General features: G+C 37.9%; 1 protein-coding gene across 1 annotated transcript in view; it reads left to right on the top strand.

Moving 5' to 3' along the window:
- lama4 (laminin, alpha 4) overlaps window positions 1-25708 on the top strand; it is a 251052-nt gene that overhangs the window by 114566 nt on the left and 110778 nt on the right. The window contains exons 20-28 of the mRNA XM_081378769.1: window positions 1345-1484; window positions 11205-11369; window positions 12837-12982; window positions 15396-15558; window positions 15695-15828; window positions 16486-16657; window positions 17521-17652; window positions 17751-17893; window positions 18003-18132. Of these exons, the coding sequence (XP_081234895.1) occupies window positions 1345-1484; window positions 11205-11369; window positions 12837-12982; window positions 15396-15558; window positions 15695-15828; window positions 16486-16657; window positions 17521-17652; window positions 17751-17893; window positions 18003-18132 (1325 nt within the window). The remainder of the gene's footprint in view (window positions 1-1344; window positions 1485-11204; window positions 11370-12836; window positions 12983-15395; window positions 15559-15694; window positions 15829-16485; window positions 16658-17520; window positions 17653-17750; window positions 17894-18002; window positions 18133-25708) is intronic.

Below are 25708 nucleotides of genomic sequence, written 5' to 3'. Positions count from 1 at the left end.
TAAAGGAGAACTCCGGTCAATTTTAACATTGAGCTCATTTTTTTGTACATTTGGAGTGCTGTCAATACAGAGAACAACGACAAAAATCGGTGTTGCCTACACCGAGTTATTCTATTTTTAAAATTTGCACCCTGTTGACTTCAATGGGGCAAGTACTAAACCTGCTTTTAGCCTCTTAACATCCTTGATGTGTCATTACAAGTGCACAGAAAATGTGAGTGATTCCTTCTGAGTGAACACGAGTGAATCTGACTGCAGTAGATGTGAAAGATATGTATAAAAATGATGTTATTTAAGCCAGCGCAAATACCTGTGTTTACATCCTGTTTTCGGTTGAAGTCCAAAGTAATCGATTGCCGAGTTCACGCGCGTGATCATAGGTAACTAAACCTATGCGCGTGAACTCGGCAATCTGATGCAGTAATCATTAATTAATGGTTTAGTTCTTCATGAGTCATACATTAACACATGATTATCTGTGCATTAGTTAAGCATGAATTAATGCATATCAGTGCACCCGTATTGTAAAGTGTTACCAAATGTTGTTATAAATTAGAATATTGCTAATTGATAATTTAAAATATTGCTTTAAAATAGTTAAAAGTAACTAAAACTAATTAATAAAATATATATATTATTTGGGTTTGCCATATCTATGCTTATTTCAGCATAAACGTATTCCTCTAATGCACATGTGACTTTTGAGGCATTTAAAATTAATAAACGGTTTAATGATCCGTTTATCATTAACGGATCATTAATGTTGACATAAACATTATCATTAATGTTTAATGATAATGGTTTAACGGTTTAATGATCTACAGAAAAATAGTGAGAGCTTTGGTGATAACTAAGCAAATATTTAATTTTAATTAATACTAATTTCTTGCTACAAATGACATCAAAAGTGGAAAAGTTCATCAGAAACGTACATTTACACACAAACTGACCACCAACCGAGAAGTAGAAATAAGAAATATCACACACTGGTTTGTATTGCAAATAGTTTTACCATTTACTTCACTTTCTTATTCTTCTAGTTATTTATATAGCCTAAAGCAGCTAATGAATTGGAAATATTGCACATCCACAGGAAATAGTTTACTACATTGAAAAATAAGGTGGATAAAGCATTCCAGATTAATTACTTGTGTTTCCATGACCAGAAGGCAACTGTCAACATTGCCGCAGCAGTTCTTTGGAACAGAGATATTGTGCATGTTGGCTTTTTTTTTTTTTTAAATTTTTGCAGGATTAAGATTGTTGCTAATGATTTGTTACTCACTCACTCATTCACTCTCTCTCTCTCTCTCTCCTTGTGTGTGTGTATTTGTATGTGTTTAGTCGAGGACCTGTCAGAGATCGTGCCAGAGCTACTTGATAAGCTGCGTGTGGTTGAAGAGAAAAAACCTGTGAATAATGTCTCCACAAACATCATGAAAATCAGAGAACTCATCGCACAGGCCCGCAGTGTAGCGAAGAAGGTACATCAGGCAATAAACATAAACATCATTTTGACTGACCCACTTGTAGAGCACAATTAGTTAGGGAAAGTTAGGCATTTTTTTTTGCCAATCTGCAAAAAAAATTCTTACCAATAGCTTTTTTTAACATGTGTTCCTATAGGTGTCTAAAACACCTCCCGATTTATCCTCGGCCAAATCCTCGGGGAAACGCCTGGAGAGGCGATCAAAGTTGGGGTGCCCAGACGGCCTGTATAAAAAGAATGCATTTTAAAAAAATTTTTTTTTTTTACCAATATTACCTTTTGAGATGTCTAACTAGGGGTTTTTAGGGGTGCTGAATCTATCCCAGCCATTAGTTTTGAGTAAAAATGACTCCAAGTCCATAAAAATCCATAAAAAGTGGTTTTATTGAACAATTACAAAATAAATGAGGTTTTATTAACAAAGTTCGGGAGGAGCACGTTCATAATAATTAACACAAGTGGAGAGCACTCAGCAATCAATGGTAAGAGATATATATACATTCAGCTGTCTCACCTCAATCCATTGACAGTTTTGCAGCATCCCCCCACCACCCCTTCTCCACACTTCTAGTCCTAAAAACTTACATACGGGGGGAGTACTCTGGGTTCGGGCTGAACTCCGAGCTCGGAGCCCTCCCTCCGGACAGCACGCCAAATACGCATTAAACTTTACCCCCTCAAATTGTATGTAAGTGTGAACTCGTGAAAACGTACTAAAACAGTTTAAAATTTAACAAACCTCATCCAACTCCCCTACAACTCCCTCACTTCTGTTATCATCTGGCTGGTAGATGTTCTGGCAAGAGTTACCATGACAGTTCCCACAAACAGAAATACGCTTGACGCCTTGCTTTTTACAGCAGCACCTGAGAGTGTCACAGTCCCCTGCACAGTTGCAGCTGACAAACTTCAGAAGGTAGTCTGGTGCAATAGGATCTGTTGTAGGGACTGGTGCATATAACCTTGGTCAGAAACCAACATCAGTCGAGTTCTGACGTCAACCCGACTTTCATTTCCAACCAATATGCAACCCTTGCAACCAAAACCATCCCCGTTTTGACGTTACTTTCTACTCAAGGACCTTTACAGAAATGTTGTGGAGTAAAAAGTACGATATTTGTCTTTCAAATGTAGTGAAGTAAAAAGTTTCCATAAAAAATAATACTCAAGTAAAGTACAGATACTCAAAAAGTGTACAAAAGTACAGTACTCAAGTAAATGTACTTTGTTACTGTCCACCTCTGCTCGAGACCTAATATCAACAATGTCAGGTGACTGACCTTAGGGGTTGGCTACATAACATCCAGGTGAACCAACCACCTCCTCTTGCCTTTCTTGCCTCACCTGGACCAACGCGGTAGAGCACATTTTTGATTACAGGATAGATTAGTTACAATCCGTCACGTTTTTGTGCAGGTGCTTCACGTCCCTGAGGATTGCGGGGGTTTTCTCCTCATTTAAATATCTCGACGCATCGTTGGTCCAAGGTTACCCTTAGCAGTTTCCAAAGAGAGCTGATCTCCTCTCCCAGGCGGAGGGCCAAATCTGGCACCCAAGAGCAGAGATACTACAACTGTGGGCATGGCCTTTGCTCAGTCCCTCTCTGAAGACTTAGATGAAGCTGTATTGAGGACAATAAATAGTTTTAAGGCACCATCTATGTGGAGTAACTACTCTAGCAAGTGGCGAATATTCTAAACATGATGTCACGATTGACAATTAGATCCGGCCAAGAGTGACACCAGTTAGGTTGTTCGTTTTCTTCAATCATTGATGGATTCGGGGAAATCAGTCAATACCATAAAGGTCTACATTGCAGCCATCTCCCACTTTCATGTTAGTGGATGGTGTAAATATTGGCAAACACCCTTTAGGTGTCTCAATTTCTTAAAGGGTGCAAACCGTTTACGGGTCCAAACCTGTCATTTCTACCCAAGGTCCTTAAGCCTAGTAAAATAAATCAGGATATTGAGCTTGATGCTTTCCATCCAGATCGCCTTTGTTCGGGTGCAGGGTTGGATAGTTTTTCCTCTATGTCCTATTAGAGCATTGCACACATACAATGAGCGTACTCATCAATTGTGGCAGTCACACACACAACTTTTCGTATGCTTTGGCAAGAAGTTTGCAGGCAAACCTGTGTCTAAGCAATGATTGTCTCATTGGATAGTGGATGTAATTTCACAAGCTTATGTAAGCCAAAATCGACCTATCCCTGGTGATCTGGTTGCTCACTCTACCAGGAGCATGGCTACTTTCTAGGCGGCACTCACTCTCAGACATCTGTGCTGCAGCCTCTTGGAGCAGCCCATGCACGCTCATGAGATTTTAAAGGATTAATGTGGCAAATCCGAATTCTTTGGGGTCTGCTGTTTTATCTGTGGTTAAATAGACAGGGGAGGGACCCTGGTGGTATAAGTCATCCAAGGGAAGACCGTGGTGAGTGAGTGAGGTCGAAATAGATTGTAAGTTATGTTCATAACTATGGATCTATGAGACCTAACGATGTGACCGTCACCATCCTATGTAACCTTCGGGACGAACCAGGCAAGAGGAAGTGTTTGGCTCACCTGGATGTTATATAGCCAACCCCTAAGGTCAGTCACCTGACATTGTTGATATTAGGTCTCGAGGACAGGCGGAAGAATGGCGTCATTCAAGGGAAGACCCTGGTGACGGTCATCGTTCGGTCTCATATAACCATAGTTATGGACATAACTTGCGTTTTAAGGAGGAAATACTCAGCAATGGTGTTGACATGAATTTACACATGATTTGTCTTAAAGCACATTACAAACACCACATAGACATACAGTATAAACAATGATTAAAGGCACACTATGCAAGAATTGTACCTTAATATAACAGCTTCAAAGTCATTTCGGTGGTAATGTGTTCAATGACATCAGAGCCAAGAAAAGTGACATCATCAAAGCTGGCTGCGAACTGTTCAAGCTCATATTCTGCGGAAATCCACCTGAAGATTTGGAAGACTTAAGATTTGATATCATCAGCAAGTGCCCGCTTGCTGATGATATCATCTTATCTCCAGACCAGAGATTGGCTACTGCTACAAAGTCCATCACTGGATGTCCTTGAGTATGAATGGAAACAAGGAGACCAAGGTTATATGCACCAGTCCCTACAACAGATCCTATTGCACCAGACTACCTTCTGAAGTTTGTCAGCTGCAACTGTGCAGGGGACTGTGACACTCTCAGGTGCTGCTGTAAAAAGCAAGGCGTCAAGCGTATTTCTGTTTGTGGGAACTGTCATGGTAACTCTTGCCAGAACATCTGCCAGCCAGATGATAACAGAAGTGAGGGAGTTGTAGGGGAGTTGGATGAAGTTTGTCAAATTTTAAACTGTTTTAGTAAGTTTTCACGAGTTCACACTTACATACAATTTGAGGGGGTAAAGTTTAATGCGTATTTGGCGTGCTGTCCGGAGGGAGGGCTCCGAGCTCGGAGTTCAGCCCGAACCCAGAGTACTCCCCCCGTATGTAAGTTTTTAGGACTAGAAGTGTGGAGAAGGGGTGGTGGGGGGATGCTGCAAAACTGTCAATGGATTGAGGTGAGACAGCTGAATGTATATATACCTCTTACCATTGATTGCTGAGTGCTCTCCACTTGTGTTAATTATTATGAACGTGCTCCTCCCGAACTTTGTTAATAAAACCTCATTTATTTTGTAATTGTTCAATAAAACCACTTTTTATGGATTTTTATGGACTTGGAGTCATTTTTACTCAAAACTAATGGCTGGGATAGATTCAGCACCCCTAAAAACCCCTAGTTAGACATCTCAAAAGGTAATATTGGTAAAAAAAAAATTTTTTTTTTAAAAAATGCATTCTTTTTATACAGGCCGTCTGGGCACCCCAACTTTGATCGCCTCTCCAGGCGTTTCCCCGAGGATTTGGCCGTGGATAAATTGGGAGGTGTTACTAGACACCTATAGGAACACATGGTAAAAAAAGCTATTGGTAAGAAATTTTTTTGCAGACTGGCAAAAAAATGGCTAACTTTCCCTAACTAAATACATTAAGTCACATTCAGAATCTCCATTCAGATTTTTTTATTCATAAGCCTTTCGACACTGACCTAACAAAAGTTAACGAACTACACAAAATATTCTGTGAAGAATTACCCATAATCCAGACATGAGATGCACCAATCAAAAAAGTTGCTCTGACCATAGAAACAGGAACTGAGGCAAGGATTATCATGTTCAAAGAGTTATGACAAAAGGCCACATACACAGGTAAATTATTTTTAGCTGCCGGGATAGGTACATGTGTTTGGCATCTTGTCCTATCTTTTAAATCTGCAGTCAGTCCCTCCAGTTTTTCACGATTCCGCGATCGCTGAATACAACGCAAAATCAACAAAATGTCGCATTTTTTTTCGATCCTGCATAATTCCTAATTTAACCGGAAACTAATAACAAAAATGAAAAAGACCTCACAAAACATTAAATTATAATCACCCAATTGAAATATCTCTAGTTTAATTAAAGTTTCAGTGCATTTTTACGTGGATACAGATGTTGCGGGAAAAGGGGAAACTCCTTTTCCTCGATTTACTGAAGCCTATAATGTAAAACGCATTTTGCAGCTGCACAGCTAGCACAGTGAGTGTCTGGCTCACTCATTGGCTGTGCTGCGGCAACTGCACATCCAATGGCGCGGGCCGAGGGGGCGCGGCCTTAGCCTATAGACCTTATGCGCCAGAGAAATGAGGGCGCTGCCATCTTTAGAATATTGTCTTTGAACTTCGGTTTTTGCGGTCGCTCTGTATATTTCTATGGCATTGCTGTCCAGGAGTAATTAGTTCTTGAAGTGGATTTACTTAAAGGTAGGGTAGGTAATCCTGTTCAGAAACATTTTTTTTTATACTGGGTGAAATGGTCCTTCCATTCTGATAGTAGTCAATACATTATGTGTTCAGAAAAAGGAATGAAAAAAAATCTGACCTCTGTAGCAGCTGTAGGACAGTAAAAACTCTGACCAATCACTGCCATTCGGTGCGAATGTAAAGAACCAATCAGATGCCTTCATGTCTCGTCCCCGAGCACCACTGCGTGCACAGCCCTGCGTGCACTCATCACATGTCACCGTTCCCGGAAATATTCAGCTCACTACACAGAGTAAGCAGGAGTTTGCGGCACAATGGCTGAAAAAATGCAGCAAAAAGTACCAATGCCAGCTTTGCTACTTTGCTAAACTACTTCCTCGGACCCTGCCCGCACTCTTGAACGACCTCCTCTGCTTTGCCCTCGACCCCGGAGTGGACCTGTCCTCGAACCGACGATGCGGTACTTGTCACCGGAGTGTAACGTTAGTCCTCATCAGAGTCAACAATGTTTTCATCATGGAAACTCTTACATGCAAAACACCGTATATGTTATGACTCTTACACGAAATTCACCTTCATCACATTTTAACTGATGGTAATGGAAAAACGTGTATCAATGCAACCTAGCTTTGCCTTATAAATATAGCTCGTTACCTATAGCCTAAATATAGCTCGTTACCGAATCAAACAAAATATATTTTAAACTTTACCAGTATCGATATGCTAGCTTGATAGTGAGTACTAAAAGCCATCATATTTGTTTATATTCATAGTGATAAAGTTAGGTATTTTATTACATGTGATTCTGACATGATGTCACTGCATGCACTGCGCTCCTTCCTCTCCGTCTCAGGTAAATAAATGCGTCTTCAGCTGAGCCTGAGCGTTTGGCGTCGCACGTTCATGTGTTTTGGGGGCGTGGCTTTAGAAGGAGCCCAGAAGGGAGGGGGTGGAGTGAATGGAATTCATGAATGGAATGGTCGTGAGAGGTCTACAGACACTCGATTTTTATACTTTCTTTTTTAGAGTACTTACATTTTAATTATGTATTGGTATATAAAGACAGTTTAAACAAATTGGGAATGTTTTTTTTTTAGAAAAATCTTACCTACCCTAGCTTTAATGTAAAGTTAACGAAAGTTATCATGAGGACTGTAATGTTTAAAGCAGATGTCTTAACAAATGTCAGTAGACCGGGAAGATTTTAAAACGAGCCATTCATTCATTATACGCAAGATCGCTGTGAAAATACAAACCGGAAGACAAAAGACAACGAGTGCAGCGCTGAAAAGTGGCAGAGCTACATAAGGTCTATATTAGTCCCCGAAAAATGCCATTTTAGGCAAGGCAAGGCAAGGCAAGGCAAGTTTATTTATATAGCACATTTCATACACAATGGCAATTCAAAGTGCTTTACATAAAAGAAATTAAAATAATAAAAAGAAATAAGAATAATTAAAACAGTTAAGAAAAATAAAAAAATAAAATACAGTACAGTACAAACAGTCGGACGAACATTGGCACAGTGCTCATTCAGTAAATGCATAGCTAAACAGAAGTGTTTTGAGTCTGGATTTGAATGTGACTATTGTAGGAGCACGTCTGATCTCCTCTGGAAGCTGGTTCCAGCTGCGGCTGGCATAATAGCTAAAAGAAGATTCACCATGCTTTGAGTGAACCTAAGTATTTCTAGCTGATATGATCCTAGTGATCTGAGTGATCTGTTGGGTTTATATTCAGTGAGCATATCTGCAATGTATTGAGGTCCTAGGCCTTTGAATGATTTATATACCAGCAATAATACTTTAAAATCAATCCTAAATCTAACTGGGAGCCAGTGTAAAGACCTGAGGACTGGTGTGATATGTTCATATTTTCTAGTTCTGCTCAGAATCCTGGCGGCAGCGTTCTGTATGAGCTGCAACTGTCTTATGGTCTTTTTGGGAAGGCCAGTGAGGAGTCCATTACAATAATCCACCCTGCTGGTGATGAAAGCATGAACAAGTTTCTCTAAGTCTTGTCTGGAAACAAAGCATCTAATTCTTGCAATATTTTTCAGATGATAGTATGCTGATTTAGTTATTGCTTTGACATGACTACTGAAACTAAGGTCTGACTCTAGTGTCACACCAAGATTCCTGACTTGATTTTTAGTTGTTTGACCCCTAGAGTGAAGGTATGCATTCACCTTGAGAACTTCATCTTTGTTTCCAAACGCAATGACTTCAGTTTTGTCTATGTTTAACTGAAGAAAGTTTTGACACATCCAACTTTTGACTTCATCAATGCATTGGCACAGGGAGTCAATGGGGCTGTAATCGTTAGGCGATAGGGCTAAGTAGAGCTGTGTGTCGTCTGCATAACTGTGGTAAGAAATTTGGTTCTTTCTCATTATTTGGCTCATTGGGAGCATATACAGGTTGAACAGGAGTGGCGCAAGAATTGAGCCTTGAGGTACTCCGCATGTCATGGATGTCCACTCAGACTTATGGTCTCCTATACTCACATAATAACCTCTCCCATCTAAGTATGACCTGAACCATTTTAGGACTATCCCAGAAAGCCCCACCCAGTTTTCCAGCCTGTCAAGAAGTATGTTATGATCGACAGTGTCAAATGCAGCACTGAGGTCGAGTAACACCAGCACTGATAGTTTGCCTGAATCAGTATTTAAGCGAATATCGTTTATTATCTTTATGAGCGCTGTCTCTGTGCTGTGGTGTGGTCGGAAACCAGACTGAAAATTGTCAAAGTATCCATTCGAGCTTAAGAATTTGTTCAGCTGATTGAAGACAACTTTTTCAATGATCTTGCCTATGAAAGGAAGATTTGAGATCGGCCTATAGTTGCTTAATATGGTCTTATCCAGATTGCTCTTTTTCAGGAGGGGTTTGACAACTGCAGTTTTCAGGGAGTATGGAAAACTCCCAGAGTGAAGTGAGACATTTACCACTTCTAGAAGATCTGCTTCTAAACTGTTTAACACACTTTTGACAAATGATGTGGGAAGTGTGTCAAGAGCGCATGTTGATGTTTTAAGGTGCTGTACAGTTTCTTCCAAAATTTTGCCATCAATTTCTTTGAAATCAGACATAGTAACTACTTTCTCAGGTGGTTTGATCTGTCTGACCCCAGAGCAACTCAAGCATGTGCTGATCACCTTTCTGATATTACTGATTTTCTCAGAGAAGAAAGAAGCAAACTCACTGCACTTGTTCTCTGAGAGCATTTCACTGGGAATCTGGCTTGGGGGGTTTGTCAGTCTCTCTACAGTAGCAAAAAGAGTGCGTGTGTTGTTTAAATTGCTGTTTATAATATTTGAGAAGAAAGTCTGTCTAGCTTTGCCTAGTTCCATATTGAAAGCATGAAGGCTGTCTTTGTAGATGTTATAATGGACTACAAGTTTAGTCTCCCGCCACATGCGCTCTGCTTTTCTGCATTGTCTTTTCATAGTTTGCACAGCTGTTGAGTTTCTCCAAGGTGCTTTTTGTCTGCCACTCTTCTTCCTGACTTTCACAGGAGCAATATCATCAATTATACCTTTAACTTTTGAGTTAAAAGAATCAAGGAGAAAATCAACAGAGTCTGCAGATATGCTTGGTGTTAAGGATATAGCCTTCATAAATAGGACACTAGTGTTCTCATTTAAGCATCTCTTCTTGACAGACACAGATCTAGCTTCAGTGGCAGGAGAGATCAATATATCAAAGAAAATACAGAAATGATCAGACAGTGCTACATCCTTAATAACAATCGATGAAATGTTTAGACCCTTACTGATAAGTAAATCTAGAGTGTGTCCACGATTGTGTGTGGGTCCATGTATATGTTGAGTCAGATCAAAAGTTTTTAAAACACTTTTGATTTCTTTTGCCATATTGTTTTCTGCATTATTATAGCATTATTTTAGCAGGTTAAACGTCTGAAGCGACAACTTGCCAGGTTACTATAGTGCGGCCGACTACGCAATACTCGTTCCCTACTCTCAGGGAATTGAGGTTAGTAACCGAGTTGTTCCCTTTCGAACGGTCACTTCGTATTGCGTAGCTATATGCAGTGGGGGTGCCATGCAAAACGCCGCACTATAATTAACTTATTGCCTACTGCAGCTCAGGACCCCTCAACTCAGGATTTACACACAGTTCTACAGTATAAATGACTAAAATCGCACAAAAAAATCGTGAAATCCTGGAGGGACTGTGCAGTAGTCTGAAGTAACTGTGTCTGACTATCTCACAACAATCCTCTGCTCAGTCATGTGTACACAGTTGTATCCGTCAACAAAGTTTCACGCAAGAGTAATAAAACGTTTTGCTGAATTTTGAAAGTTTTATAAATGCTTGTATTTTCAGATCAACACTTAAAAAATATTTAGAATATCATCCAATTATCAATAAATTTCTATGGAGTGTTAAATTCACTAGCTTTTCCCTTACACTTGTGAGTTTTGCAAAGGACTTTTACGGGCTTTTCCCAAATCACGGAAGTGACCTCGACGGGTGTTTGGCTCGAGGTCATGGTGCAAAGGACCCTAGGTAGAAATTAAGAATCATCCCTTTAAAGAAGCTTATGCTAAATGGAAAAAGCAACACTGCAAGAGAACATTATGTGAAGCAACTTTGGAGCATGTTTTAAATACTAACATACTAAAGTACATAATTAAGTGCTTGATTGTTGTTTTAACTGTACTGTGTTATTTGATATTAACTCACATTTTAAATGTACTAAATTGCACCTTCATCATTACAAATGTGTGTATTTACAAATAATTTAAGTGCATGGCATACAAGTTTAATTGGAAATGGCATTCAATTATTATTATACTGCATTATTATACTTATTTTTTTCTCTAATTGCAGGTGCAAGTGTCCATGAAGTTTAACGGCCAGTCTGCTGTAGAGGTTCATCCTTACTCCAACCTCGATGAGCTGAAGGCGGTCACATCCATCAGTTTCTACATCCGAGTGGACCCAGACAAAGACCCGATAGAAGATCGCTTCCTACTGTACCTCGGAGATAAGCAAGTGAGCACTAGTTAGAAAACTTTTAGGGGAGAGAATGACTATCATTCATTCAAACACTGGTCCATTCAGGAATTAAACACATTAGGCCCTATTATAAACCCTGCGCAATGCAGCGCCAAGCACGACGCAAGTGTTTTTTGCTAGTTTCAGCCCGACGAAGTTATCATTTTTACATCCTGCGCCACGTTGTTTAAATAGCAAATGCATTTGCGCCCTGGTCTGAAAACGATGTGTGTTCAGGTGCATTTTGATTATGCGTAATGGTGACCAAACATTTTCAATAAATCACCAACACGTAAACCCCTGTTAATTCTCAATAAGAACTTCTATAGCCGTATGACTGAAATAAAGTAAATCTGGGTAGTAATAAGTGAAGCTGGAAGTGCTGTTGTTTAATCCTCCTCTGCTGAGATCTTGAGAGATTTAATGTATTTTATCTTCAGTTGATTTCATCTAAGGCTGTGGCTGGAAGTCAGCTGTAGTTCTTGTGTTTCTCCTTCTCATTGATTTTTTTTCTGCTTGTTACCAGCAGGTGTTCATTACTAATGCTCAATCATCACTTAATTAATCACTTTATTATCTCATTAACTTTAACACAGATTAATCTCTCTGTAGAGTTCGCTGTGTGCATTTTGGTTCGTTTCACCAAAGTCATCAACTGATTCGGATCAGAGCAATCGGTGTGGTGTGAAAAGGAACCAAAATGGCTGAAAAATGCTAAAATGTATAATTTTTTGCCCTTGGTCTGGACCAAATTAACCGAACTACAGATATGAAAGCACCCTAAATCATGTCGGTAATCACGTATGACAATAATTATTCATATGACTTTTCCCTTGCCACGGTTGTGTTTGTGTCTTGCTGAGAATGTAACAACGTTTCTCGTGACAGTCTCTTGTTTAATGATGTCATCCGTCTTCTGTGGGTGCTGCGCTGGCTGTACTAGATTTAGCATTTATAGTTCAGGTGTTCACACAGAATGAAATTCAGTGAGCTGAAAAGATTTTTTGAAGTACCTCTTCTGACCGGTAGGTGCCTGTTAGTCTGCACTCAGGTTTCAACAAACCATCATTGATCAAAACGTTCAGCGAAATTGAGAACTTATGTCTAACTTCTATACTTTATTATTTTGCTCATTACAGCGGTCAAAGTTTTAATTAAGGTGGCTAATTAAAACATTGCAGCAGGCACACATGACTTTTAGTGAATTCCTTCCTAAATCAGGCTGGTTTTACACTTCTTTTAGTTGTTGGCTCAAGCCCAAGTTCTTTTCCATCTCCCTCCCCCTTTGCAATGTTTGTTTCTAAACCACAGGACATCTGCATCATAAATGTAATGACTCAATAAAAAGAGCTATAAAAATACTTAAAAACACTTTTTGTCCACAATGGAATGTCTTGTTAAATGTCGATTCTACTTGTGTGTGTGTGTGTGTGTGTGTGTGTGTGTGTGTGTGTGTGTGTGCAGGGACGTAAGGACTACATGGGACTGGCCATAAAGAACGATAATCTGGTTTATGTGTACAATCTGGGAGGAGAGGACGTGGAGATTCCACTCAGTTCAAAGCCGGTCAGCTCCTGGCCTCCTGTCTTCAATCTTGTTAAAGTGGAGAGGTAGAAAAACTGCTTTCATCATCTGATCTTGAATAATGGTTTTCTTTTGGAAACCTAAGAGGACAAAACCTAGGAAAACCTACGAAACCCACAAACACACACACACAGCAGCCACATATGTGTGTCAGTCTAAATAGTTACAGCACAAAGATTCAGGACGTGGACCCACATTTTGAGAGTGAGATTTGTTAACTTGTGCTCCAGGAATGTTCTGTTGACACAGAGCAGTTTTTTCATTTAAGGTTCCAGTAACATAAAGAAGAGGTCTGAAGCTTTTAGGTTCAGTTGCTCTTTTCCACCGGTGCTGCATCATGCTGCTCTCTGATTACACCAAAATACAATAATAAAAATAATAAAATAAAAACACAACATAATAAAAAATAAATAAATGTTAAAGCCACTGTCGGATATTCAAGATTTCTGTTTAAAGGGATAGTTCACTTTGAAATTAAATTTTGGTATGTTTTAGCTTACCTCAAGGGCATCGAAGATGTAGGTGTCTTTTTTTCCGCAGTAGTTTCAATTTTTATATTTTTAGGTCAAACTGTTCTTGTCTCTCAGTCATTTGATGCAGGTCTATGGATACTGTCTCAAAGAGCATGCACAGAGTCCAAATTAAAACAATTCCCCATCGTCCAAATTAAACAATTCCTCATCGTAAGTACACATTGATGGCCTAAGACACGAAACGAGCGGTTTGTGTGAGAAAACGAACAGTATTTATATCGTTTTGACCTCTTATACACAGCCACGTCCAAGTGATCTGATCTGAGGGCGCAGTATAGAAATATATGCACTAGAAGTCGCCTTAAAGACATTCGTTCCAATGAACTGCCGTAGACAAGGCGACATCTAGTGTATATATCTATTCACCAGTCTGCGTACACGTCACACAGCAGGAAGCGCACGCGCCCTCAGATCACTTGGACGTGGCTGTGTATAAGAGGTCAAAACGATATAAATACTGTTCGTTTTCTCACACAAACTGCTCGTTTCGTGTCTTAGGCCATCAATGTGTACTTACGATGGGGAATTGTTTAATTTGGACGATGGGGAATTGTTTTAATTTGGACTCTGTGCATGCTCTTTGAGACAGTATCCATAGACCTGCATCAAATGACTGAGAGACAAGAACGGTTTGACCTAAAGATATCAAAATTGAAACTACTGCGGAAAAAAAGACACCAACATCTTGGATGCCCTTGAGGTAAGCTAAAACATACCAAAATTTAATTTCAAAGTGAACTATCCCTTTAAATAATGTTGTGTCAGTTTTAATAAGGCACAGTGAACTAACCATATACTTAATCAATCTATTTTGTCTATACATAAGCCTTAATGTTACCTAATATAGGTCAATATTTTTTTTTGTCTTTTTACAACTTAATTTAACCATAACTAAAAGCTAAATTAGCTTTATGACATTCGAATGTTCACTAACAATAAAACTAAGAACATTTTATTTGTCAATGTTTAATTTAGTTATTTACTATAAACATTGTGATGTCTTTCTAAAAAAATACAAAAAAACAAGAGAAAAATGAATATAACCTAGAATAATGTTTTACCCAGTACAGTATGTGTTCTGCACATCACTATGGTGTCAAGTGAAAATACTATTGTTGAAATGTATGTTGTTCAGGGAAGAAGGAGGCGGGAACCGTTGAACGTTTCACAGACTTTAATAATCATAAAATAAACAAACACCTAAACGAAAGTAAAAGCGGCAGCCGCTCACGGAAGACTGTAACACACACGTAAACAAAACACAAAGTAAAATCCAGGCCTGGTCCTCTCTCGTCCTTCACTGTCGTCGCTCCTCCTTTTATGCTCCTGAAGCTCTTCCGTGAGAAACTCAAGATCATTATCAATTACTCCACACAAAATGTTATAAATTGCAATTTTTCGATGCTTTTAGCCAACTGAACAAGATTGGCCAAACTGGTTTAAATGGTGGAAACCATGATTTTCGATTAGATCACTTTAAATTAATCACATAGTAATTTAACTTTTTTACGGGTGATATTGGTCACTATTGCAAGAATAGAAAAGGGGCTTGACTTAAGTTATGCGTTCATACAAACTGTATTCGAGCAGCTACTGTAAGCTGATGTATGAACAGGACGATTCGAGAGACGGACCTCAATCCCAAAACTCTGTTTGACCGTATAGTCCAGGGAAAGTGAATTTGTTTTGCTTTCCTTGTTAGGATTCATCAAATGCATGAATCCTATTGAATCCTAATTGGCATTAGTCCTAATTGATTGAATCCTAATGAATGCATGAATCCTTATTGGCAGATGTTTTGCCAAGGGAAGATCATGCTGATATTTGAATATAGATCTTAGTTTTAGTTTTGCTGCGTATAATATTTCTATAATCAGTGTTTGTTTTTTTTCCTTCTTTCTGATAGATTGGGTCGCCATGGTAAAGTGTTCCTGACGGTCCCGAGTCAAGACACCACAGCAGAGCAGAAGTTCATCCAGAAAGGAGAGGGGGCTGGGACAGACTCCATGTTTGACCTTGACCCTAAAGACAATATTTTCATTGTGGGAGGAGTTCCTCCTGATGTGAAGGTAAAAAAAAAAAATCTCTTTTCTGTTAGGATAATGTCTCAGTTAGGTCATACAAATGGGGAAATGGAAAATGTGATTTAAGAATTTTTGCACTGTAACATATTCTTATGCAGAAATGTCCTTCATGTTCTTCCAGATTCCTCCAGCTTTAAGCTTGGCTCCTTTTGTTGGTTGCATCGAGTTAGAGACTTTGAATAGTGATATCATCAGTCTGTACAACTTTAAGCAACTTCACAAAATGGATGTTTCTGCATCGATGCCTTGTCCCAGGTAAACCTTCCTTACATCCATTCATGCTTTAAACCTTAAACACTATGGTAAAGACTGCCTAAAGCAGGAGCAAAACAGTTTCATACCACCTTTCAGGTGTTAATAGTTTATCCTGCTCGATTAATATTCACATTCACTTCATGCATTTTGGTTTGCCATTTACTATTATCCCGCCACCCCATCCCACAGTTCTCTTAAGGATTGCATTTAAATATTAGCTAAATGTAGCTGTCACTTTATTTCACAAGCCCGTTTGTAATTTATATTTACAAATATAATATGTGTGAAATGTTTGTTAGTTTTATTATTGTATTATGCTTTTATATTTAAATACATCACAGCAAGATTGTGATATATATGGTCGTCTAATACCTACCTCATTTGCAAGCAGAGAATTACAGGAATACAATTTCAGGTATCATTAGCCTTATAAATATTCAAATTAGTATGTTAGGTATGATAAGATGTGTCGCTCAGCACTAGATCTATAGCTGTCCTTTATAGCTCAATTACTGTATATTGTTATTGTTGCATTTCTTCCCTTTAAATGTCAGATATTTCTGAGATCTTTCTCTCCAAAGCTTGAATGAGGTCAAGTTTGGCACTTTGTACTGTATATGGTCTGTTTATATATTGCAATCTCTCTGTTTTTTCCAGGCATAAGTTGGCTTTCTCTCAGAGCCGTGTGACAAGTTATTTGTTTGATGGCAGTGGCTTTGCTTTAGTCAACAACATTGAGAGAAGAGGCAAAATTGGCATTGTTACTCGGTTTGATATCGAAGTTCGTACTGTTGCCAACAATGGCATTCTATTCCTCATGGTTAATGAGGTAATTATAGTTTCATTATAAATGTTGTTATTTAATTAGTTTGGACTGATTCTTGGAAAACTGAAAAAGTAAAGTATATGTATGAAGAAATTATTTTGGATGAGCATGTTCAGAGGTATTCAGAGAAAAAGACCTGTTCACACCAAGGATAACAATAAAGATATAGTTTTAAAAATCTTTCTAAATAGAAAAGATTAGCAGAGTTCTCAACGCAGCTATAAAGATAACAGCACAGAGAAACAACATTGTTTGAATCACTTTCAGAACGATTTTTTTCCAGCTGATGAATAATAAAAACATTGACAGCCAATTAGAAACAATTCTGAAACAATTTTCAATTTCAGTTTACTAATGTTAACAAATGGAAACTTATTGCAAAGTGTTACATAAATGACTAGTTCAGAGTCATGAAATTTTACAGCATGTGCAATCTGATAGCAATTACATTGTTTATTAGAGCCAGAGTGTAGATTGATGTGAAAAAAAAGCATTTTAGCATAAGACAAAATGTAAACAAATACAATACAATCAAAATGCAAAAAGGGGTCTGAATACTTTATACTTTCGCATATATGTACATAGAAAGAGAGAGAAACCTGGATAAGGTTGCTTTGACATGCTATGTGAAGAATTTGAAAGCTTAAAATATGTCTCCCTTTTTTTTTGAGTCACAGGCTGCTGTATATTATGCAGCATATGATAGATATGGTATAATAGCATATGATAGATTTGTGCATAATTTTCTAGAATTATGAGGCATTTGAACTTACTCACTGACGCCTTACCTTACCACCCTACAGTTACGTAAAATTAATAATTTTTTTCTGTGCATATATTGATGCATTTATGATGGATTTCTACAGACCAATTTTTTCGTGCTAGAGCTGAAAAATGGATTTCTCCGTCTGATGTACGACTTTGGTTTCACTAATGGTCCTGTCATCATGGAGAGTAACTTGGCCAAACTCCAGATCAACGATGCTCGATATCATGAGGTAATGCTTTCTTGATACCACTTCCAGGGCATTCATCAAGTCATATCTTTAAAACACAATGCATAACTTTAAACACCCTGTTGTGAATTTTGTCTCAGGTGTCTGTGATCTATCATCACTCTAAGAAAATCATTCTGCTAGTGGACAGAAGCCATGTCAAGTCCATGGAAAGTGAAAGGAAACCCTTACCATTCTCTGATATCTATATTGGAGGAGCTCCTTCTATCATTCTGCTCTCGAGGTGAGAAACTTGGCTACATATTAATGCACAGATCAGGTAGAGAGGCTGATCCAATAACTTAGCAGTTCTCATTTCCAACACTGAACCCGGCCATACGAATGTTCCACAGGCCAGAACTGTCATCCCTGGTGGGATTGAAGGGCTGTGTAAAGGGCTTCCAGTTCCAGAAAAAGGACTTCAATCTCTTGGAGGAGCCAGGAACCATTGGTATCAGCAGTGGCTGTCCTGAGGAATCATTTGTATGTAACACACCCTTCTAAATTCATAGCGTTGGCAAATTATTTTTGATGGCACAGGAATTATAAACAAATTTTGGCTTATTTTTGTTTACTTGCAATTTTTTTTTGCTTAATGTAAATGCTATAACGCGTGTGACCCAAAAATGTGTGACGCAGAATGAAATCCAATATAAAGTCTTCAATCAAACAAGACGTTCTCATAAGCAGGAGTAAACATGCACACACTACACATAAACTAAAGATGACACCGAACCCTCTACCGAAAGAACTGAGGGCTTAAATACATACAGGGATGATTAACAGAACAAGAACAAGGTGTGCAACTTGAAAATGGAAACCATGAAAATGGATAAAACAATAAATGCAACCACATAAAACATGGATAAAACAACAAATTAGTCTATTTTAAATTCTATGAAAGGAGACTGCTCACACATGTGCTGTATTCAATTATTCAGCATTTACCGTTATGAATACCATCACGTCTTGACCATTTTACCATTAAAATAAAATATATATATTTTATTATTTTTTTATTATTATTATTATATATATTTTTTTATTTTTTATTTTTGGGGCTCAGGTCAGGAAGCAGACAGACTGGCTAAACCGACTGTCTGCTAGCGGCCTCGCGTCACCAAGGTCAGATAAATCCCATCACATAGAGCCTCTTTCACCTAGCTATCATCATATAGAGACTGAGTCTGTTCCCCGAATTTGGAAATCCAAAAAACGTTTTAACCCATCTAAGGTTAAAAATTTAATTGATGTTCAACAAATAAAAAACAGCTATAATACAGATGAGCAAATGCTAAAGCTTGGGTTGCTGAATATTCGATCGCTTACTTCAAAAGCACTCATTGTTAATGATATGATTTCAGATAATAACCTAGATGTGCTGTGTTTGACAGAAACCTGGCTAAAACCAAACGATTACATTACTTTAAATGAGTCCACCCCGCGAGATTACTGTTATAAACATGAGCCTCGTCTGAAACGCAAAGGGGGAGGAGTTGCTGTAATTTATAGTAATATTTTCAAAACCACTAAGAAATCAAGTTTTAAATATAATTCTTTTGAAGTGTTAGTACTTAATGTAAAAATATATAGTATAAATGATAATTCACGTTTGAGATTTGTGTTGGCTACTGTATACAGGCCACCAGGGCACCATAAAGATTTTATCAAAGAATTTGCGGACTTTCTATCAAAATGAATATTGACTGCAGATAAAGTACTAATTGTTGGTGATTTTAATATACACATCGATAATGAAAAAGATGCATTGGGATTGGCATTTAAAGACATTGTAAACTCTATTGGAGTTAGACAACATGTGTCAGGACCTACTCATTGTAGTAATCATACTCTAGATCTAATATTATCACATGGAATAAATGTTGATGCCGTTGAAATTCTGCAGCAGAGCGATGATATCTCAGATCATTATCTAGTCTTATGTAAATTACATTTAGCCAAGGCTGCAAAGCCGACTCCATGTTTCAAATATGTTAGACCTATCACTTCTGCCACTAAAGATTGCTTTATCAATAATCTTCCTGATCAGTTTCATCATCTCAGCATCCCAGATAGCTTAGAAGAACTCGATATTGCAACAGAAACTTTTAACTCTCTCTTTTCCAGCACTTTAGACTAGAGCCCGACCGATAAAGGATTTTTAAGGCCGATACCGATACAAATATTTGGTGATTTTAAAATCCGATATTCCAATATATCAGCCGATATATATATATATTTAAAAAAAATCCAGAAACGCGTAACAAAACATGAACAGTTCTGATAAATATAATATATAAAAATACAAACTTAAGATATGAAAACAACCTTTGAAAAAAAAAAAAAAATCAACTATTATTATTAATATTGACAGTAATAATTAAAAAAAATCAATGATGATGATATTATTATCATCATCATTTGTATTATTATTAAACAAGACAAAGGTCATTCCGTGTGTGTGTGTGTGTGTGTGTGTGTGTTCATGGGTTCAAAGCAAGAACTGATAAGATTGTTAATGTGTACCTTGAAATGCAATGTAAGTCGCTTTTGATAAAAGCGTCTGCAAAATGTCTGTTTGCATTTTGATTATTTCGAGAACCGTTCATCCAATTGACTTCACAAGGGAGTGTAGTGTCGCATTTGGTGCAATAGCCTATAGATGGACACGCGAGACGCCGCACGTTTAGAATTAATAAACTTTTAGTAAACTACAGAACAGCGCGAGCGAGAAGCGGCGCACCTCACGCCGGCAGGGCTTATGCTCCGAGAACGGACACTGCAGTGATATAAAACGCACACGTCTGTTAAATTAAGCAATACTTTTAAGGTAGTCTAATATTTTTCTGACTAACAAATTACTGACACAGTAAAGGGTAGATTTAAATAAAGAGAAACGAAATTTAAATAAAGAAAAACGAAATTTAAATAAAGAAAAACGAAATTTAAATAAAGAAAAACTAAATTAAGTTAAATTAAAAACGAGATTAATTTAGATTGATAATAAGGGGTAAAAAGGCTAATACATTTTGTTTCTACTATTATTCTATTTTCCACAATGTCAAAGCAACGCAGCTTAACCCAAAACACAAGCTCAGGCATGCACTTCGGTCCATACAAACTCCGCTGTTCTGCGCTCTAGCCAGAGAACAGTCCAGTTGCTTGAACACGGCGTCGGTTCTATTTCTAGCATGCACGCGTTTTCCGCGTGGCTCGAACCGCATCTGAGACGCGTGTCTCACACAGGCAGTGTGCAAACTCCAACCTGTTAACATGGGAGCCGAAATAAAAACGGACACGCCACGCAGCTGAGACGCTCACGCCAGCAGCCAGTGTGTCGCCAACGAGCACACTCAGGCACTTAAGAGAGCAGCCAGAAAAATGGAGCGCAACTGGAAGAAAACAAAACTAGAGGTATTTCGCATTTCATGGAAAGAGAGCTCGATTGCTTACAGAGAGGCCTTAAAAGCTGCTAGATCTGCTTATTTTTCAAACCTATTAGAAGAAAATAAACATAATCCTTGGTATTTATTTGAAACGGTGGCTAAACTAACGAAAAAGAAAGCTTCAAGCCCAGAAGTTTCCAAGCAACACAGCAGTAATGACTTATGAACTTCTTCACTTATAAGATTGATAATATCAGGGAGAAAATTATAACTATGCAACCGTCTACTACAGTATCGCATCAGGCAGTGCATTGATGTCTCCCTGAGGGAAAATTTGATTTGTTCGTTGTTATAGAAGAGGAAGAATTTACTAAACTCGTTAAATCATCTAAATCTACAACATGTATAGGCAGTGGGCCAAGTCCGTTTAGTTTTTGATTTGACAGTTACCCAGCAGCTGTCTGGCTCATTTTTTTTATTTGTCTGTATGAATAATTCACAAAAAGATTACCGATTGTTTCCAACGCCAATTGTTGCACATTAAAGTATAAAAATAGATTTAATTTCGCTAGCTGATCACAAACGTTGGCCGGAGTGAGATCCAATCAACGCTCGTGTTGTTACCTTGTTGAATTGATTTGGCCAATCACGTTATTCGTTGAACCGGCGTCGCGTCAGTCTGAAGCCAAATCAACTCACCCTGGAGAGACCGGTGTGTCTCGGCAAGACAACGTCAAGGTAAGATTTGTTTTGCAATGATTATACACCCCTATATCTTAATGCTTTTCATATAAGTTGTATTTAAGACTGCAAGCAATAAAATGGTTTTTTTTGATGAAAACAGTAACGTTAGCCACGAAAGAATGTGGGTAGTGGAGCAGTAAAGCTGACGTTAGGTCTAACGGTATGTTGCTTAGGCTAATCCAAAATAATCATTCGGTAACATTACATACACAATGAACTAAGCAAAGAGTATTCAAATACGGGATAATTACGGGAAAAATATTTAAACGGGAAGACAGCAGGAAATAAGTCTGACTAGTAAGGGAGAATCACGGGGTAAACGGTATGTCCAGGTTGGTTACAGCAAGCTACCTATAGGCTACAAGTAAGCTAGACTAATTATCAGCTAAAAAGAGTGCAAACCAAAACAAAGAAATGATTTCAAATCAACTTTATAGTGGTAGTCATGGAGTTATTTAAGACAATTATGGTTGATTGTCACGATTGATAGTGGTTGGGCTTCACCTACATAACAGAACAGGTATACTGTAGGCCTATGGTGGAAAAATATTTTAGTTAAAGATGGCTGTTTTTGAGTTATTAACAAAATTATTTGTGGTCAGAATTGCAGTAGTCTTGGCAAGCTCGTTTAAGATGGTTAGCATCTTAATACAAATGTCAAGATGAAAAGTGTGATTTAAAATGAGTAATGTGTGCTTTCTGTGTTTATTTATCTGAATATAATTCAGTTTATCTAACACACAGACACGGACAGGACAACATCATATCTCTCCACACCCAAATGACTACAGAGGTGATCGTTGACAATCACATCAACAGCGCCATGATGGAGCAGGTCAAGATCACGGAGTTGCTTAGTATCCACATCACAGATGACCCATCTTGATCTATCGACACCACCAACAGAACCTGGCCAAGAAAGTCCAAAAACCTCTGCACTTCCTCCCACAGTTGAGGAAGGCTCATCTCCCAAAAATCCATCCTCTTAACTTTCTATAGGGGAATCATAGAGAGCCTCTTCCTTCCACCCCCACCCTCCAGTAACCTAAGGGCAGCTGATTGACTCTTGCACAAATACACTGGTAGTTTACACTATGATGCTGCTACATTGGTTTATTTTGAAATTTGCTCTGAACATTTGACCCCACTTACACTGCCTTTGCTACTTGTCATGTCATCCACTTACACAATAATACTATATTAATTAGGGATGAGTCACGATTTTCGAATATTCGATTAGCTGATTTTATTATAGAATAGGATGTGCGGGATGATTGTCTTTATAAAATCCCCATGTTTTAGTTGTGGTTATAAGTTGCATTCCTAAATTCACATAAAATTTTTATACATTTAATAAATATATTCTTAATATTTGTTGTTTTTGTTTCTATGTTTGAGCTTATTTATCTCAATATTAATAACAGTCTGGTTAATTTTGAGTCTTGAAATGTAAACTCTCAAGGGTTGGATTTTTAAATATATATTGGTTGTGTCAATTCAGAATGACTTCTGAGCAGCAACCTTTTTATTTTGGGTATGTCATGTATGCATCACTTGCCAAAATTGGGGCTGACTAGTAAGGGGTTAAACTTATATAAATTAAACGTATGTTTAAGTTTTTTAACTTATATTTAAGCGTCACACCGCTCCGCTTTATTCATATGCTCTCATTTTATTAATACAAATAATTTAGTAGCCTATCCTTGCCTTGTTTTTGAATGAATAAATCAAATAGTGTAAAATACATTTCAGAGAATTTTTTTCTCAATCTTTTCCACTGGCCAAATAGTATTTTTAATTGATTTCTATTTTTAATGGAAACAGATAGACCTTGTTGTGCATTATTTGCACGAAACCATTTTCTCAGACAATCTGCTATTATCATAAGCAATTAGTTCAAACATTAAAACACAGCATGCCAGAGGAGAAGTGTTCACAAGCATTGCATCTACAACAAATATTTATATTTATTGAATATAAAAATGTTGTAACTTCTCAGTAATTATTTCATGTAGTTAAAGTGTATAACACCATTAATGAGAATGGCATATTTAATCTAAATGTTTATATCAGAGGTAAAACATGTATTATTTTATTTAATTAAACCGTTATTGTGAAAATGCACTGTATTTATGATTAGGACTTTACAGAGATTTACGGTTTTACTTCATCTGCCGTTAGACAAGCTATGCGTCAGTTTCACTATATGGCCCAGCTTTCTGGTCACTGACAAAGATTATATACCTCCGCTGTAGAATCTGTGTTCATTATTTACATTGGTTGTCAAGGAAACGGGAGGTTTTCTAACGTTATGATTAGTACTCCTGCTTCTTTGCCGGTTTAAAAAAGTAAGAGTTTGTAAGGACATTTTGCGTCAAATGTGCAAACAACAAAGTTGGAAACAATGTCTATAGTACTTATACGATTTTATTACATGACCTCAGCAAAAAAAAACGTAGACAGCTGTGAGGTAAGTATTAAATTCGTAATTTCGAGGTCCGGCCCACCGCCTAGTATGTTAGACCCTATAGCGACTAAGCTACTGAAAGAAATACTTCCAGAGGTCATAGATCCTCTTCTTAATATCATTAATTCATCTTTGTCTCTAGGATACGTACCAAAAACCTTTAAGCTGGCTATGATTAAACCGCTTGTTAAAAAAACGCAACTTGATCCTACAGAATTAGTCAATTACAGGCCAATCTCGAATCTACCTTTTCTATCAAAGATATTAGAAAAAGCAGTGTCTTCACAACTGTGTTCCTTTCTTGAAGAATGATATCTGCGAAGATTTCCAGTCAGGATTTAGACCGTACCATAGTACCGAGACTGCCCTCATTAGAGTCACAAATGATATGCTCTTATCATCCGATCGTGGTTGTGTCTCTCTATTAGTGTTACTTGATCTTAGTGCTGCATTTGACACTATCGACCACAACATTCTTTTAAATAGACTCGAAAATTATGTTGACATTAGTGGAATTGCACTAGCATGGTTTAAATCATACTTATCTGACCGTTATCAGTTTGTAGCAGTAAATGAAGAGATGTCTCATCGATCACAAGTTCAGTATGGCGTACCACAAGGCTCAGTACTAGGACCGTTGCTGTTCACTCTGTACATGCTACCATTAGGAGATATCATTAGGAAACATGGCATTAGCTTTCACTGTTATGCCGACGATACTCAGCTGTATATTTCTTCAAAACCTAACGAAACTTACCAATTCACAAAATTAACGGAATGCATAGCTGATTTTGGATAACTCGTAATTTCCTACTACTTAATTCTGAAAAAACAGAGATTCTAATTATTGGACAAAAACTTCCTCACGTAATAACCTAGAATGTCTAACACTTGATGGCTGCTCTGTCGAGTCTTCGTCGTCGGTTAGGAACCTGGGTGTGCTCTTTGATACCAATCTTTCATTTGAAAGTCACGTGTCTAGCATCTGTAAAACCGCATTTTTCCATCTTAAAAATATATCTAAATTACGCCATATGCTCTCATTGACAAATGCGGAACAATTAGTTCATGCGTTCATGACCTCAAGGCTAGATTATTGTAATGCTCTACTGGGTGGTTGTCCTGCACGCTTAATAAACAAACTACAGCTAGTTCAAAACGCAGCAGCTCGAGTTCTTACCAGAACCAGGAAGTATGACCATATTAGCCCGGTTCTGTCAAAACTGCACTGGCTGCCTATTAAACATCGCATCAATTTTAAAATATTGCTGATCACTTACAAAGCACTAAATGGTTTAGCTCCGCAGTACTTGAGCGAGCTCTTAACGCATTATAGTCCTTCACGTCTATTGCGATCTTAAAATTCCGGCCAGTTGATAATATCTAGAATATCAAAATCGACTGCTGGCGGTAGATCCTTCTCCTATTTAGCACCAAAACTTTGGAACAGTCTTCCTACCAT

Source organism: Scardinius erythrophthalmus (assembly GCF_964197995.2).
Source record: "Scardinius erythrophthalmus genome assembly, chromosome: 11".
NCBI classification, from domain to species: Eukaryota; Metazoa; Chordata; class Actinopteri; order Cypriniformes; family Leuciscidae; genus Scardinius; species Scardinius erythrophthalmus.
Note: the sequence above shows the minus strand (reverse complement) of the source record. Positions and strands in the feature narration are given on the sequence as shown.